Source organism: Ahaetulla prasina, chromosome 9 (assembly GCF_028640845.1).
Source record: "Ahaetulla prasina isolate Xishuangbanna chromosome 9, ASM2864084v1, whole genome shotgun sequence".
Lineage (NCBI taxonomy): Eukaryota > Metazoa > Chordata > Lepidosauria > Squamata > Colubridae > Ahaetulla > Ahaetulla prasina.
In genome coordinates, this window is record NC_080547.1 from 7,975,208 (window position 1) to 7,991,051 (window position 15,844).

The 15,844-nt window shown below is 47.7% G+C and overlaps 1 protein-coding gene across 6 annotated transcripts in view; it reads left to right on the top strand.

The window, feature by feature from the left end:
* The first annotated feature begins 1,045 nt into the window (after positions 1 to 1,045).
* ANK1 (ankyrin 1) overlaps positions 1,046 to 15,844 on the top strand; it is a 193,346-nt gene continuing 178,547 nt past the window's right edge. For 2 of the 6 annotated variants that reach the window (XM_058194552.1, XM_058194554.1), the window contains exon 1: positions 1,046 to 1,564. In XM_058194552.1, the coding sequence (XP_058050535.1) occupies positions 1,439 to 1,564 (126 nt within the window). In that variant the 5' untranslated portion in view covers positions 1,046 to 1,438. The remainder of the gene's footprint in view (positions 1,565 to 15,844) is intronic. The other 4 variants (XM_058194555.1, XM_058194553.1, XM_058194549.1 and 1 more) reach the window with 2 other exon arrangements.

A 15,844-nucleotide genomic window follows, 5' to 3' on the forward strand; every position in this document is an offset into this window, starting at 1 on the left:
GGTCTATGACTGTAATAAACTGAAACTGAATGGAAGTGACTTGATAAAAGGTTTATTTAGTTCACTGGGTTTGAACTGGTATCCCAGCATCAGGACCCTGGTTGCTGTGTATGGCGTGAGTGCAGTTTACTCTGGACCCCTCCTGCAGAATTTGCCTGCTTTTGTAAACCCTTCACACCCGTGAGCCGTTGTGGCCAAAATCAACTTGCAGCTTGTGCAACTTTTGAGATCCTGGCTGAGATTCAACTCAGCCACCCACCCCCTCAAAAAAAACACCCCACAATTCTACTGCTGCTGAAAAACCCCAAAGTCCAACTCACCCAGATCAAACCACAAAATTAATAAAATCAAGTTGTCAACCTGGTCAAGGAAGTGAGAAAAGAAACGCATTTCTTTTGCAAGAGGACACCCAAGAAAAACGAACGTTTATGTGTGTGTGTGTGTGTTTGTGTGTGTTACAAGTACAACAACCCCGACCCTTGTTTTTACATTTTTTTTTTGCACGGATTTCCCTCCCCCGCCCCCGCACCTCTAAAACTCTTGGACAGGAGCAAAGCGTTTTCTGCCCATGTTCAGAGACCCACTTTCTCCCCCTTGTTTCTTTCCCCTGACTAGGTGGCTCCATGGCTATAACCCTGAGCTTCTCGATCCAAAAGGTCGGCAGTTCGAATCCCAGCCTCCTGCGTGAGCCGGGACGGCGGGGTTGGATTAGATGACCTCCAAGGTCCCTTCCAACTCCGTGGAAGCCACCCGAGACGCGCAAACCCCCTTTCCCCCCATCCACGGGCTGGAAAGCGGCTCCTGCGCGCAAAGCTGGGGGTGAAGGCGGTGGGAGTTTGGGGGGCGGGGGGACGACCACCCGGGCAGCACAGAGGGCGGGTTGGGTAGGTTTGGGAGGGAAGGGAAGGGAAGGGGAGGGGAGGGGAAGGGGTGGCCTCTTTCCCGGCAGAGGCGCAGCTGCATCGGTTCGAATCCCCTCCCCACCCGCCCTGCACCCCCTCCACCCTCCAGCCTCGCATCGCTCCAGGTGGCCGTGGCCGTTGTTTGCGCGGCTCGCGCCCGCGCGGCACCTCCCGAGCCGGGGAGACGCGCAGCAGCAGCCGCCGCAGCCGCCGCCACTGCAGCAGAGGCGCCCTCCTGCCTTGGCTGGCTTGGCTGGCGCAGCGCAGGTTGCAAGCGGCTGCCCGGTGGACGAGGAGGAGGAGGAGGAGGAGGAGGAGGAGAGAAGGCGCGGCCCGGGCAGGGCAGGGCAGCGGGCGGCGGGCTTGCAGGGAGCGGGCATCCAGGCGCCCCCGCGCAGCCCCGCCGGGCCATGCTGCGCGCTTCTTCTTCCCTGCGCCCTCCCCGCCCGCCGCCCGGACGCCTCTAGCCCGGCCCGTCCGGTGCGCAGCTCCCGGTCTCCGGCTGCCCGGCTCCCGCGGCGCCTCCCGGCCGCGCCATGGCTCAAGCGGCCAAGCAGCTGAAGAAGATCAAAGACATCGAGGCGCAGGCCCTGCAGGAGCAGAAGGAGAAGGAGGAGACCAACCGCAAGCGCCGGAACCGCTCGCGGGACCGCAAGAAGAAGGTCAGCCCGGCCGGACGCCGCCGGCTTTTGCGGGGCCACGTGCCCGGCGCCCCACAAATCTTTCCCCCCCCCGCCTCCCGGCCCCCTCGCTGCCCCTGGCTTGGGGGGCGCCGCGGCTCAGCCCTCCTCCTCTTCCTCCCCTTCTCTTCTTCCTCCCTTCCTCCTCCTCTTCCTCTTCTTCTTCCTCCCTTTCTCCTCCTCTTCCTCTTCTTCCTCTTCCTCCTTCTCCTCTTCCCTCCTTCTCCTCATTCTCTTCCTCTTCCTCCTCCTCTTCCTCCCCTTCTCCTCTTCCTCTTCTTCCTCCTTCTCTTCTTCCTCCCTTTCTCCTCTTCCTCTTCTTCCTCCTTCTCTTTTTTCTCCTCTTCTTCTTCTCTTCCTCTTCTTCTTTCTCCTTCTTCTCTTCCTCCCCTTCTCCTCATCCTTTTCTTCGTCCTCTTCTTCCTCTTTCTCCTCTTCCTCCCCTTCTCCTCCCCTTTCCCCTGCTCCTCCTGCTCCTGCTCCTCTTCCTACTCCTTCTTCTTCCTTCTCTTCCTCTTCCCCTCCTCCTCTTCCTCCCCTTCCTCCTGCTCCTCTTCCTCCTCCTTCTCTTCTTCCTCCTCTTCCTCTTCCCCTCTTCTTCCTCCCCTTCCCCCTGCTGCTGCTCCTCCTCCTCCTTTTTCTCTTCCTCCTCCTTCTCTTCTTCTTCCCCCTGCTCCTGCTCCTCTTCTTCCTCCTCCTTCTCTTCCTCCTCTACTTCCTCCTCCTCCTCCTCCCCGCTCGCGCGCTTTGGAGGCTTGGGACCGACGCAACTCCGGGATGCCGGCCTCCCCCTCGGGCTCTGCGGCGCCCCGGGACGTGGAAGGGATCGGCGGCCGAGCTGCTGCTGCTCCTCCATGCGGGGCACGGCCGCCGGCGGGGGTCCCCGGGGCGAGGAAGGAGCGCTGCCGCGTCGTTGTCTTGCGAGGAGAGGGTCCTTCTGGGGTCTTGGCCGGGAAATTGAGCCCCTCGGGGTGCCGGAAAGAGCCGGGGGAGCCTTGCCCGGAGCTGTCCGACTTGGAAAGGGCGGGTTGCTAGAAGGGAGCTGACCAGCATCTGGCCCGCCCCAGTTCTCCTCCAGTGGCTTGGCCTTTGGGCTTTTCCCAAGCGTGGTTGGCTTCTGGAGCAATTTCCCTCCGCTGGGGTTGATGGTGTTTGTGGTTCGACCCACAGGAGGAGGAGGGTGAGATTGAGATAGGTCCCCTGGAAAAGAGCCCTGCAGAAAGGGGGGCGAGCACGGTCTGTTTCCTTCCTGGTTCTCTCCCCACAGGGGGTTGGACTAGATGACCTCTAAGGTCCCTTCTAACTCTGTTGCTGTTACGGAGGCTCCTGGGTGCCTCTGGGAAGCTGCCAGCAGGACCTTTAAAAAAAAAAAAGCCCATCCCCTATTCCTTCCTTCTTGCCTGCTGTCGTTGGAGGTAGACTACCCCTTTAACTGGAGGTTCCATTTAGGGAGAAATGTCTTCTCATCACAGTCCCTTGGGAGGTTTTGGGTTCCTAGGTTTCATGGCAGTTTTGCTAGACTTTAGAAGGTCCTGCACCTGGTAGCCGGTTTTTGTGTGTGTGTGTGTGTGCAGTGTCACCCCCCCCCCTCTCTGATGAAGAACCAAGGATACTTTGGGGTCCCCCTCCCCCTCGTCCCCAGCATTTCTTTTAAAGTCAGCCATCTTTCCCTAGAATGCCTGAACCACCTTCTGAGGTTCCAGATTTGTAATGCAGCCTCCAGAGGTCAGGTGAGGTGAGGTATAGGTGGGGGAAGGGGAGGGAGAGGGGAAAGGAGGATGGGTTGGGGCTTTTTGGGTGGGGGGAGAGGATAGGAGAGGGAGGTTTCCTCCCCAGTGTAACTTGGTGGTTTGGGATGCCATCTCTAGTACTATCAAAAAGGAGAGAGAGAGATAGAGAGAGAAAGAGAGAAATAATAATAATAATAATAATAATATCCAGATCGGCTTCCAAGGACAGACTTTCACTAGATGCTCATTTAAAGGAGGGATGGGCAGTTGAAGGCCCAAGGCCTCAAGCATGCTCTGGGAGGTGGGTGGTGTGGGGTGGGGGGCCTTAGAGCTCATTCAAATTCTGCAACTTTCCTTTAAAATAAAAATTGGACAGAAAGGGAAAGGGTCAAATGCCACAGGGAGCGATAAAGTAGAAGATCCATCTCAGTCTTTGGAAACAAAGAGACCCCAAAAAACTCCCCTCCAAAAACAAACCCATTCCGGTGGAGTGGGGAGAGAAACAGGGCTCATTCTTGAATTAATGAATGAAGTAATCCAGCAAAATTACTTAGCTCAGTGGCTAAGATGCTGAGCTTGTCCACCGAAAGGTCGGCAGTTCAGTGGTTCGAATCCCTAGGAAGGGGGTGAGCTCCTGTGACTTGTCCCAGCTTCTGCCAACCTAGCAGTTCGAAAGCACTTAAAAATGCAAGTAGAAAAAATAGGGACCACCTTTGGTGGGAAGGGAACAGTGTTCCGTGCGCCTTTGGCGTTGAGTCATGCCGGCCACATGACCACGGAGACGTCTTCGGACAGCGCTGGCTCTTCGGCTTTGAAACGGAGATGAGCACCGCCCCCTAGAGTTGGGAACGAGTAGCACATATGTGCGAGGGGAACCTTTACCTTTATCTTATTCAGCTCCTGCTGTCCTACCTGCATTTTGGAGAATGTACTTCCCACTATTGATTTACCTACTGATGTGCTAGGTATGGACCTTAACATGTGTCCTCCCCCACCCCGGCCATCCCCGCTTCTGAACTGCACACCTCTGATCTAACTGGACCAGGAACTGGTCCTTGCTCATTTGCATGCCAGAGAAAAGCCTCCCGTCTCCCCCCCCCCCACATCAATTCCTTAAGATGTGAGGAAGAACATTGGATGAGTTTTTGTGCTCCACTAAACAGCTCTTCAAGCGGGATGCTTACTTACGGATGATTAGAGAGGAGCAAAAAAAAGGCATTTTTTTAGGACTGCAGACTTTAAAATCCTCCTTCTTTTTTTCCTCTGTATCTTTTTTGCTCTTTTTCTTCCTCTGGCGGTAGCATCTGTCTTAGATCTTTGTGTTAGCCTGGAAACCTACGGTATAAATTCCACGGGTTTTTTTTAGCGTTATTATTCGCTTCTGATAAGGACACCACTTTACATAACCCTGGATTGGCCATCGCGCTGGCCATCTAGGGAAGTTGTTGAAAGAAAGAAAAAAACGGGCAAGATTTTCACTGGAGTTCTCTGTAAGACTGAAATGCTTGGGACGAAACCGGCACGATCCGAGTCCGATTAAAAAAAATGTAAAATTGAAGCAGGTTTTCATGTAGGTATCCTGTTCTCCTGTTGTCAAAGATGCATTGCCGGTTCTTTGCGCTAGCAACAACCAAGTTTTGTGGGCACCTTAAAAGGGAGGTTTGCTCGTGTTTTAAGGGTGTGTGCGTGCGTGTGCTTCGCTGTTTTGTTTGTCGGCTGTGTTGAACGCAGATTTCATCCCCCAATCCGATTTCTGCTTTATTTTTTCTGTGAGAAAGCGACTTAACTTTTCATTATTGTATCTTGGAATGCGACACAAACAATCGGGGGGCTGGTTGGGACGGGGGGGGGGGGGAAGGAATACTTAGCAATCCCTCCCCGTTACAATAACAACCACAACAATGTTATGTGTTGTATACATTACGTATACATATGCTCCCTCCAAAAACTTTCTGCCCTCTATCCTCCAAATACGGCTGGGCTACAAATCCCATCAGCCTCGGTCATTGATCATTTGATTGGCATGCTATATGCCCAAGCATGATCCCTATAGATCAGGGGTCTCCAACCTTGTCCACTTTAAGCCTGGCGGACTTCAACTCCCAGAATTCCCCAGCCAGCTTTGCTGGCTGGGGGATTCTGGGAGTTGAAGTCCGCCAGGCTTAAAGTGGCCAAGGTTGGAGACCCCTGTTCTAGATTGCCTGCCTTCCTCTGACACTCCTGGGAGTCTCATGAGTTCATTTTGCATAAACCCTTTTTTGCCTCGATCGAAACATCGGTAAGGAAGAAATTACCCTGTAGGCATATCAAAAATCAGTCAAGATCCGGTACCATTTCAAAGTGTGACCATTTGATAGCAGTATAAAGTTTGGGTTTTTTGTTTTTTGTTTTTGCAGCAGAAACAATTCCGACAGTGCCTGAGCTGTTCTCTTAAGAGTTTCAGGTATACAGGTAGTCCTCGACTTGTAACAGCTCATTGAGTGACGGTTGGAAGTGACGGCGACATTGGAAAAAAGTGACTTATGTCCATTTCCCCACACTTAAGGCCCTTGCAGCATGACCAAAATTCAAACGTTTGGCAACCGCCTCTTATTTATGGCGGTTGCAAGTGTCCCGGGGTCACGCGAACCCTATTTGCGACCTTCTGTACAAGCCAGATTCACTTAAGAACCTGGTTAACGATTTATCAACTGCAGTGATCCACTTAACAAAGGTGGCAAGGAAAGTCATAAAATGGAGCGAAACTCACCTAAGAAATTTCTCCCTTGGCAACATAAATCCTGGGCTCAGAATTTGTGGTCCTAAATAGAGGATTACCTGTATAAGGCCGTATACTTGTAACTCAGAATCGCTTTAATGCATTTGTTTCAACTCTGTTTGAGGCACTGAATTGTAGTGCCTGAAAATGTACGTTGTCTTAATATTTACGCTACAGTAAAATGTTCGTATTCCATTCAGTTATTGTTCCTTTTACGTTTCACTGCACGGATGTTGTGTAAGGGGGAAAGCAGAATATCTCTAATCTTGATAGGTGGTTCTCTGTTTTGTGTACGACCAGAAAAAATAAAATAAAATAACCCAGCACTTAATGTAGTTGTCTCATATAGCTGCATGCTATGAAAGGAGAAAGAATTGTAGCTTAAGAACGGCTGCAGGGGAATTTGATCAAAAGGTGAATGGCATGAATGGAAAGCCGGCCCAGCTACATCCTTCCTTTGCTTATTAATTTCACCTAGATTAAGCTTTACAAGGGATGTTTCTGCTGTTTGATCATCAACCGTATGTTTCTGCTTGGATAACCCATTTCGTTTTTTGCCTGACTTGCAAAGAAATGATGCAGTGAGTTATGCAGACCCACATTTTGGCTCTGTGTTTTATTTCGCCACAATATTATGTGATAATATCGACGATAAAAATAGGGGCGAAAACCAGATGGATAAAGGAGATAAAATTACTGACGCCGCCCCCCCCTCTCCAAAGTTACACTGCCCTGTGAAGGAACTCAATTAAACTGACCATCAGCACACACACAAGGAAAGACCTGCAGCCACAATCCACTTTACACAACTCCTAATTAACAGACACAATTCATTGGCGTAAGATGTGGTAATTGCCTGTGGTTGGAGATGGCGTTTAAAAAAAAAAAAAAAAGGATTTCATAAATCCAGTTCAGCTTTTTTCTCCGTATTATCTGAATGGATCTTCTATATTTAGAAGCAAGCGGATTGTTTTTCCAGAATGAAAGAGAGGGAAAACACGGCTGCCTTCAGGCTCAAATTTGAAAATATTTGACTGTCACTTTTTTGGGGGGGGAGGGGGATGGGGGGGGGAGACGTTGTCGGAAGTGTTGCTTTTTTGCAGCCGGTGGCTTTCAAAAAGTCTGTCCTTGGCTTTTGATTTGCAGGTGATGGACTGAATTGGCTCTTAATTAGTTTTGTTAGCGAGTTCGGTGCTTTGATAAATGCCACATCAAGTTGACATGCTCCATTTTGTGGGCTTAACCTAGTTTTCTGCAGGATGTTGCACAACAGGACAAAAACTCAAAAAAAGTATTTTGGGGACCTGGGAAGAGCGAGACACAGACAGAATGAAAAATACACAGCAGAGAAAAAAAAAGGTGTTTCATTTTGCATGCTTCCCCCATGGAAGCGTTTCAAAACAGGTTGGATTTTCCCTGCGTTTGCTGTATAGGTTGGATTTGCGTAACAGATTCATCCGGGTCAATTCCACTGTCTGTTTTTTTAAAATATATTTTTCAACCTGTACCGAGTTTGCTTTTGCTTATTTTTTTGTGGTTTAAAGTGTTTCTATTGCACAGCTCCTCTGGAAATGCATGGGGAGCAAACGAATAGCTTTGAAGGCATTTTGCACTTGAACCAGCGGGTGAAAAGTGGGTGGGGTGAGGTGAAGTGGGGGCTTTCCATGTAGTTGTGTCATAACAGGATTCTGAGTGCTTTGCCCATGACAAGCAATTGAATGATTGATTGATTCATTGATTGATTGGAAACTAAAAACATTGATGTTTCTGGAACTGGCCATTCAGCCCTGGGTGCTAAACACAACTCAATATAGAAGAACGATTTGATCAGATACAGATAAGATTAACAGAGTTGGAAGGGACCTTGTAGGTCATCCAGTCCAACCCCCTACCCAAGCAGGAGACCCTACACCTCTTATGACAGATGGCAGTCCAGTCTCTTCTTGAAGGCCTCCAGTGATGAAGCTCCCACAACTTCCAAAGGCAACTTCTGTTCCATCGGTTGATTGTTCCCACTGTCAGGATATTCCTCCTCATTTCCAGGTTGAATCTCTCCTGGATCAGTTTCCATCCATTATTCCTTGTCTGGCCTTCCTGTGCTTTGGAAAGTAGCTTGACCCCCTCCTCTCTGTGGCAGCCCCCCAAATACTGGAAGATGCTATCATGTCTCCCCTGGTCCTTCTAGACCAGCCATGCCCAGTTCCTGCAACCGTTCATTGTATGTTTTAGCCTCCAGTCCCTTCATCATCCTGGTTGCTCTTCTCTGCACTTTTTCTAGAGTCTCAACATCTTTTTGATAGTGTGGTATCCAAAACTGGATGCAGGATTCTAGGTGTGGTCTTACTAAGGCTTTACAGAGTGGTATTAGTACCTCACTTGATCTTGATTGTATCCCTCTGTTAATGCAATTTAGGATTACGTTGGCTTTTTTAGCTGCTGCTGCCCACTGCTGGCTCCTATTTAGCTGGTTGTCCACTAAGACTCCAAGATCCTTCTCACAGTCACTGCTATTAAGCCTGGTTTCACTCAGTCTATACCGTGTTTTCCCGAAAATAAGACCTTGTCTTATATTTTTTTGAACTCTGAAATAAGCGCTTGGCCTTATTGCTATGCGCTCAAAAGCCCATTTGGGCTTATTATCAGGGGATGTCTTATTTTGGGGGAAACAGGGTATTTCTAAGTGTCGTTCGTGAAGTTTACAATCCTCCTCTGATTTTGAACTGCAGAAGTCCTCATTGAATCACCTTGAGTTAATTTTATCATTTTTTTTTGGCTTCTTCTCCCTTTTAAGCGTTTTATTAAAAAAAAAAGAATTTAATGATGAGTTTAGGAGAACTCAATGCTTGTACAACTTTATAAGGTATTTTTGCTAGGTGCTGATAAAGGGGGCGAGGCAGGAAAATGCATGTCAGGATTCACAGCTCTTTTAGTTGTTCTCTGACTTAAATGTTCCCATCCCATGTGGTTGGGGGACGATAGGCATTGTAGTGACAGGTCAGGAAAAGAAAAAAAAATGGTGGGGGGGACTCGGTCTTCACATTGCTGAAACCTCATTTCATTTTCTGCTTGTCTTTTCGATAACGTACAACTGAGTCCTGTTTCCCCCCCACTTGATATCTCAAATGTGTTCCAGGCAGAAAATGCCTTATGTTTAATATTAAAACGATCGGTATATTGATAGGTAAGGTGCTCAATACATTGCAGGTAACTATAGGAGGCAGGATACTGCAGTAGTTCATGGCTTTTCTAAATAAAACCACCAAATGGTGTTTTGTTTTGTTTTTTGGTTGCATAAGATCCAGTTGATTTCTCCAGAGGGACCCGGTAGCTTCTGAGGTTGGAGAGGGAAGAGCTGTCAGTGGGGATGGCGGATTGGTGATTTGAATGAAATGCTCCATTCCTGGAGGACGGATGCTCTGGTTCACAGAATAGAATAGAATAGAATAAGGGGAAGGATAGGATTCAGAATAGAATGGAATGGAATAAGGAATAGGATAGGATAGGATAGGATAGGATAGGATAGGATAGGATAGGATAGGATAGGATAGGATAGGATAGAACAGGATTCAGAATAGAAAAGAATAGAATAGAATAGAATAGAATAGAATAGAATAGAATAGAATAATAAATATAGAATGGAAGAGACGGGAAGGGAAGAGAAGAGAATAATAAATATGGAATAGAATAGAGTAGAGTAGAGTAGAGTAGAGTAGAGTAGAATTCAGAATAGAATAGAATGGAATAGAATAAGAGATAGGATAGGATAGGATTCAGAATAGAATAGAATAGAATAGAATTCGGAATAGAATAGAATAGAATAGATTTCAGAATAGAATAGAATAGAATGGAATGGAATAGAATAAGGGATAGGATAGGATTCAGAATAGAATAGAATAGAATAGGATAGGATAGAATAGAATAGAATGCTGGAATGGAATGGAATAGAGGAGGGGTCTCTAACCTTGGCAACTTTAAGCCTGAAGTCTGCCAGGCTTAAAGTTGTCAAGGTTGGATATCTCTGGAATAGAGAATAGAATAGAATAGAATAGAATAGAATAAGAATGAATAGAATAAGAATGAATAGAATATAGAATATAGATTATAGAATAGAAATCTTTATTGGCCAAGTGTGGTTGGACATACAAGGAATTTATCTCTGGTGCATATGCTCTCATTGTACATAAAAGCAATAAGTGATAAATCATCATCATAAAAATACATTCATCATAAGATTCAACGTTTAGTGATAGAATCAACATAAATCGTACTAGGAAACTAAATAAAACAATATAAGTTGTAAAGATACAAGCAACAAAGTTATAGTTTGTTTAATTAAATAAATTAAATTAAATAAATAAATAGTCCTGAGTGGAGAAGGAGATAGGGAATAGGGAAGATGAGAAGAAGAATAGTAATATAGTCTTAGTAAACAATTCAACCGTGTTGTGGGAATTAGTTGTTTAGCAGAGTGATGGCATTCGGGGAAAAAACTGTCCTTGTGTGTAGTTGTTCTGGAGTGCAGTGCTCTATAGCCTCGTTTTGAGGGTAGGAGTTGAAACAATTTATGTCCAGGAGGTGAGGGGTCCGTAGATCTTTTCACAGCCCTCTTTTTGACTCGTGCGGTATATACAGGTCCTCAGTGGAAGGCAGGTTGATAGCAATTGTTTGGTAGAAGTTCATGCTACCGTAAGTCCCAAAGGCATCTACTCTTTCAGTTCCTTTCATGCTTGAGAGGAATAAAGCACAGAGGTATCCAACCTTGGCAACTTTTAAGACTTGTGGACTGCTGGCTGGGGAATTCTGGGAGTTGACGTCCATAAGTCTTAAAGTTGACAAGGTTGGACAACCCTGGATCAACAGTCTTGCTGACCCATCCTTCAAAGTCACGAAATGGAGCTGTCATTTCGGGGCAATCAAATAAGGAAGTTGTGGCCTGAAATGGTTGTGTTGGTGTGTACGGAAACTGTGTTTCGTTGTTCTAGAGCAGGGGTATCAAACTCGACTTCATTGAGGGCTGTATCAGGGTTGTCTTTGACCTTGGGGGGCGGGTCAGGGGGGGCTTGGCTAGGATGGCTATGGCCAGTTTGACGTCACTTGTGTCAGGGGTCCCTGTGGTGCAGGAATGCTATTCAGTAGGTTCTGACAGGTTCTGCAGAACCGGTAGCGGAAACTTTGAGTAGTTTGGAGAACTGGCAAATACCATCTCTGGATGGCCCCAGAGTGGGGTGGGAATGGGGATTTTGCAATATTCTTCCCCCAGGAGTGGGGAGGGAATGGGGATTTTGCAGTATCCTTCCCCCAGGAGTGGGGAGGGAATGGGGATTTTGCAGTATCCTTCCCCCAGGAGTGGGGAGGGAATGGGGATTTTGCAGTATCCTTCCCCCAGGAGTGGGGTGGGAATGGAGATTTTGCAATATCCTTCCCCCAGGAGTGGGGTGAGAATGGAGATTTTGCAATATCCTTCCCCCAGGAGTGGGGTGAGAATGGAGATTTTGCAATATCCTTCCCCCAGGAGTGGGGTGTGAATGGAGATTTTGCAGTATCCTTCCCCCAGGAGTGGGGTGGGAATGGAGATTTTGCAATATCCTTCCCCCAGGAGTGGGGTGGGAATGGGGATTTTGCAGTATCTTTCCCCTGCCACGCCTACCAAGCCACACCCACAGAACCGGTAGTAAAAAAAAAATTGAATTCCACCTATGCTGTGGTCACCCGAGGGCTCTGCCAGCAAAAATGGGCTCCTGAGCTCCGTTTTCGGCTGCGACGGCTTCCTGCAACCCTCTGCCAATGAAAACGGAGCTCTGTTTTTACTGCCAGAGGCACCGCAAGCCATCCCTTTCCTGTTTCCAAGGCAGCCCCGTGAGCCAGATTTAAGCACCCTGCGGGCTGGATCTGGTTCCTGGGCCTTGAGTTTGACACACACACACACCCGTTCTAGAATAAGACCAGGGTGATTCTTACATGTCCCCAGAAAGCCTCAGTCCCCAGGCCTACGACGGTGGGAATCCTGAACATACGACTTGAAATTCGAGAGGAAACCATCTCACCTTTTCTACAAGATCCGGAGAAGGTGCAGAAATGGTTGCTTCTCCGCGCTCAGCAGAATTGGCTGGAGAACGACGTAAAACAAAAATAATGACCTTTTTGTTGGCTGAGGAAGAAGCAAATAAGCACAAAGCCGTTGTGGTGTTTCCATTAAGATGTTGGACCAGGAACAGGGGAAACTCCATTTCAAGGCCATCTACATCCACGGGAACTGCCTGGAAGGCTTTGGCCCCCGTTACCTTCTCTCCCACTAAGCGATTCCAGAAGATTCTTGTGCGCCGATGTGGAAAGTTGAAACTCTTCACACTCAATTGGATACAATCTTCAGGCAGTCTCCATCAGACGCAGGATATCCTTGAATACGGAATGTTGTTATGACTAACTTTCTACCGCTCCAACAACAACCCCCTCCCAACTTTCCCAGCTAAAATATGTGGCAGTTAAGAAGCAAAAAAAAAAAAAAATTGCCTTCCAAAACTGACACTTACTTTTGATTGCCAGACCGGCGTACAGGTATGTATCAAAGTAGTAGAATAACATTTGACACCTGGCTCTTCTCACCTCCTGGATAGGCAGTGATTCCAGAGATGGACTGACCTCCCAGCCAGAGATACCCCCCGCGGGTTTCAACCCTATTTGTAGGCATTAAATCCCCATCATGGGTTCTGCTGGGTTTTGCCAAGCTGGCAGATCCTACTTATAACCATTGGCACCGGCGATAAACTTTGTTGTCAGAGGAACTTGTGAGAGTTATGAGCGGCTTGTGATGGTAATTGACAGTAGATAGAGATGACAGGTTCTGAGGACACCCTGAAGGTGACGGAAAGCTCGGAGGCCCCTGGGATCTTTGGCACAGAGTGAATCCCTCTGGTCCAAAGGTCTTCCTGAACTAGATATTATAGCTGGCTCCCCAGAGAACGGAGTGGATAAGCCAAGATCTACTCTTGGCATTGTATTAACCTTGGCAAATTGTCCAGAGAGAAACGCTTAAAAGGATAGAGATGATTGGGGAACAGAAAGTGGCTATCCTCTTTTTTTCCCCTCTGCTTTCATCCAAGGGTTGTCTTAGCCCTTTGGGGTAGATGAGCTGCGGTAGCGCAGTGGTTCGAGCGCAGTAGTGCAGGCTACGTCTGCTGACTGCCGGTTGCCTGCAATTTGGCAGTTCGAATCTCACCAGGCTCAAGGTTGACTCAGCCTTCCATCCTTCCGAGGTGGGTGAAATGAGGACCTGGACCGTGGGGACAATATGCTGACTCTGTAAACCGCTGTGAAGCATTATAGAAGTCAAAGTGCTATTGCTATTTCCCTCCCTCCCTCCCTCCTTCCTTCCTTCCTTCCTTCCTTCCTTCCTTCCTTCCTTCCTTCCTTCCTTCCTTCCTTCCTTCCTTCCTTCCTTCCTTCTTGCCATGGTGGCACAGTGGTTAGAATGGAGTATTGCAGGCTAATTCTGCCCACTGCCAGCAGTTCGATCCTCACTGGCTCAAGGTTGACTCAGCCTTCTGTCCTTCCAAGGTTGGTAAAATGAGGACTACTGATTGTTGTGGGCAAGAGGCTGCCTCTTATTCCAGTGATGTTGGAACTTCGAAAGGCCACTAAACGAATGGTTGTAAGTCAAGAACCACCTGTATATCACAAAGGAAACCAATATACCCCAAAGCTAGTTGTTCAAATACTAAGAAATGAAAGAAAGAAGGGAATGAAATCAGGAACGTCCCAGATATGGGCCAGGAGTTAGGAGAAAGACAGGAGATGCAGAATGTCTTCCATGTTGTAATAACATGTCCATGGTCTTCGGCCAACTTTGCCATTAATTTGTTTTTTGCAATGGAGTAATTTGTACAATCTGCTGGAGCTTCCATTCACTGAGTAGAGTAAGTTTTCTTTATTAAACACTAGCTGATAATACCCGGTGTGGCCCAGGTATTTATTTATCCCAATCCTGTATTAGACAGGAAGAACAATTTCACCCTGAGCCCGGATTTCGGCAAGAATTAAATTAGTTAACAATGTTTTCCCTCTGCCCCCGGAAGCATCAAGTAAAATGATACCACCTTGTTGTTTTGCAATCTGATCCTTGATCATTTGGTATGCTTTTTTTTTGATCTTGGTTTTATTGATCATGGCCATATATTTGTCCTCAAGAATAATCAAAGCCTTGTTGAAAATGTCCAGATCAAACGTAATTTCTAATGTTGGATTTTCCCCCTTACCAGAGGGAGTCCCCTTGGGGAGTACTGTGAAGTCGTTACCACAACTCTGTTGTGCTGTACAGTAGAAGCCATTTTAAGGCAGTCCGGTAGAAGCCATTTTAAGGCACAACAGGCTGTATCTTAACAGAATACACACCCCGAGGGGCGTTAGGGATGTCTTACTCCCACACTATTTCTTTCCGGAGAGTAAGTCATCGGTGTACCAAGTTTCGTTGAAATTGCTCAAGGCGTTCCAGAGTTATGCTGGAACATACATACACACACATCCATTTTTATAGAGAGAGATTGAAGTTAAGTTGGTGTGTGGCTTCAGGACTGCCCTGAAGGTAGCATAGAAGTGTGGCTCCCTCTTTCCCAAGTGATGGTCCTTCCTGCCCCTTCTCATCCTCTCCAGGTGGGCCTACAAAGAGATGCTGAATCAGGGATGTGTTATAGGTGCCCACCCAAACTCTTTTTGGCACCCAATCAGTCGGGACTTGATTGAAGTAAATTTCAAATCTCTGATTAAGGTAAGGTCTCCTTCAAGTCAACCTTGGCTCCTTGCATTGAATAGATTAATTAATTTCCTTGGCAGCAATGACAAGAGTTTTAATCTGCCTTTGGGAATTTTTTGTTTGGAGTCTCAGTCTAGCCTACGAACCTGCCCACCCTGAGGGTCCCCCATCTCCATATTAATCAGCTGGTTAGCTTTTTCAAATCGGGCAAGGCCAGCTAGAACTCAAGAATATCTCCTATGACCAGGATGGCAAACCTGTGGCACACGGCGCCATATCGGTGGGCACACACGAGAGTATCCCTACCTCAGCTGCAGTGCGCATGCGTACACCGGCCAGCTGATTTTTGGGCCTTTGGGGCCCACGGGAAGTCAGGAAAGAGGCTGTTTCCAGCCTCCGGAGGGTCTCCGGGATGGGGTGGGGGATGGGGAAGACTGTTTTCACCCTCCCCAGGCTCCTAAAAAGGCTTTGGAGCCCGGGGAGAGCAAAAAACGGGCCTACTGGACCCATCGTGCCATCACGTGCCAAAATCGGGGGGAAGTGTGTATGTGTGTGTGGGGGCTCACATGTGCATGTGCGGGGGGGCAGAACACATTGAATTATGGGTATGGGCACGCGTGTGCGACCCCCCGTCCCCACGCTCCCCGCTCTTCTGGCACGCGATTGCAGAAAGGTTAGCCATTATTGTCCTATGACTTGAGCTCCTTCTTGGTGACTTAAACACGTCTTGGTCATTTTCTTGGAAACAATCTTTATTTATGTATTTGTAAGGGCCATAGGTCATGTTGCCCTCCTGAAATTCAATGAGAAATGATCTAATATTGGTAATGCGATCAGAATGATTCAGCTGGAAATCAACGTTGAATGGATATGCTTTTCCTGGACATAATTTCCACCCTTCATTCGACGAAGATTATAATAGGATGGCAGAGTTGGGAGGGACCTTGAAGGTCTTCTAGTCCAACCCCCTGCTCAGGTAGCAGACCCTATACCCGTGATGGTGAACCTATGACACGTGTGCCACAGGT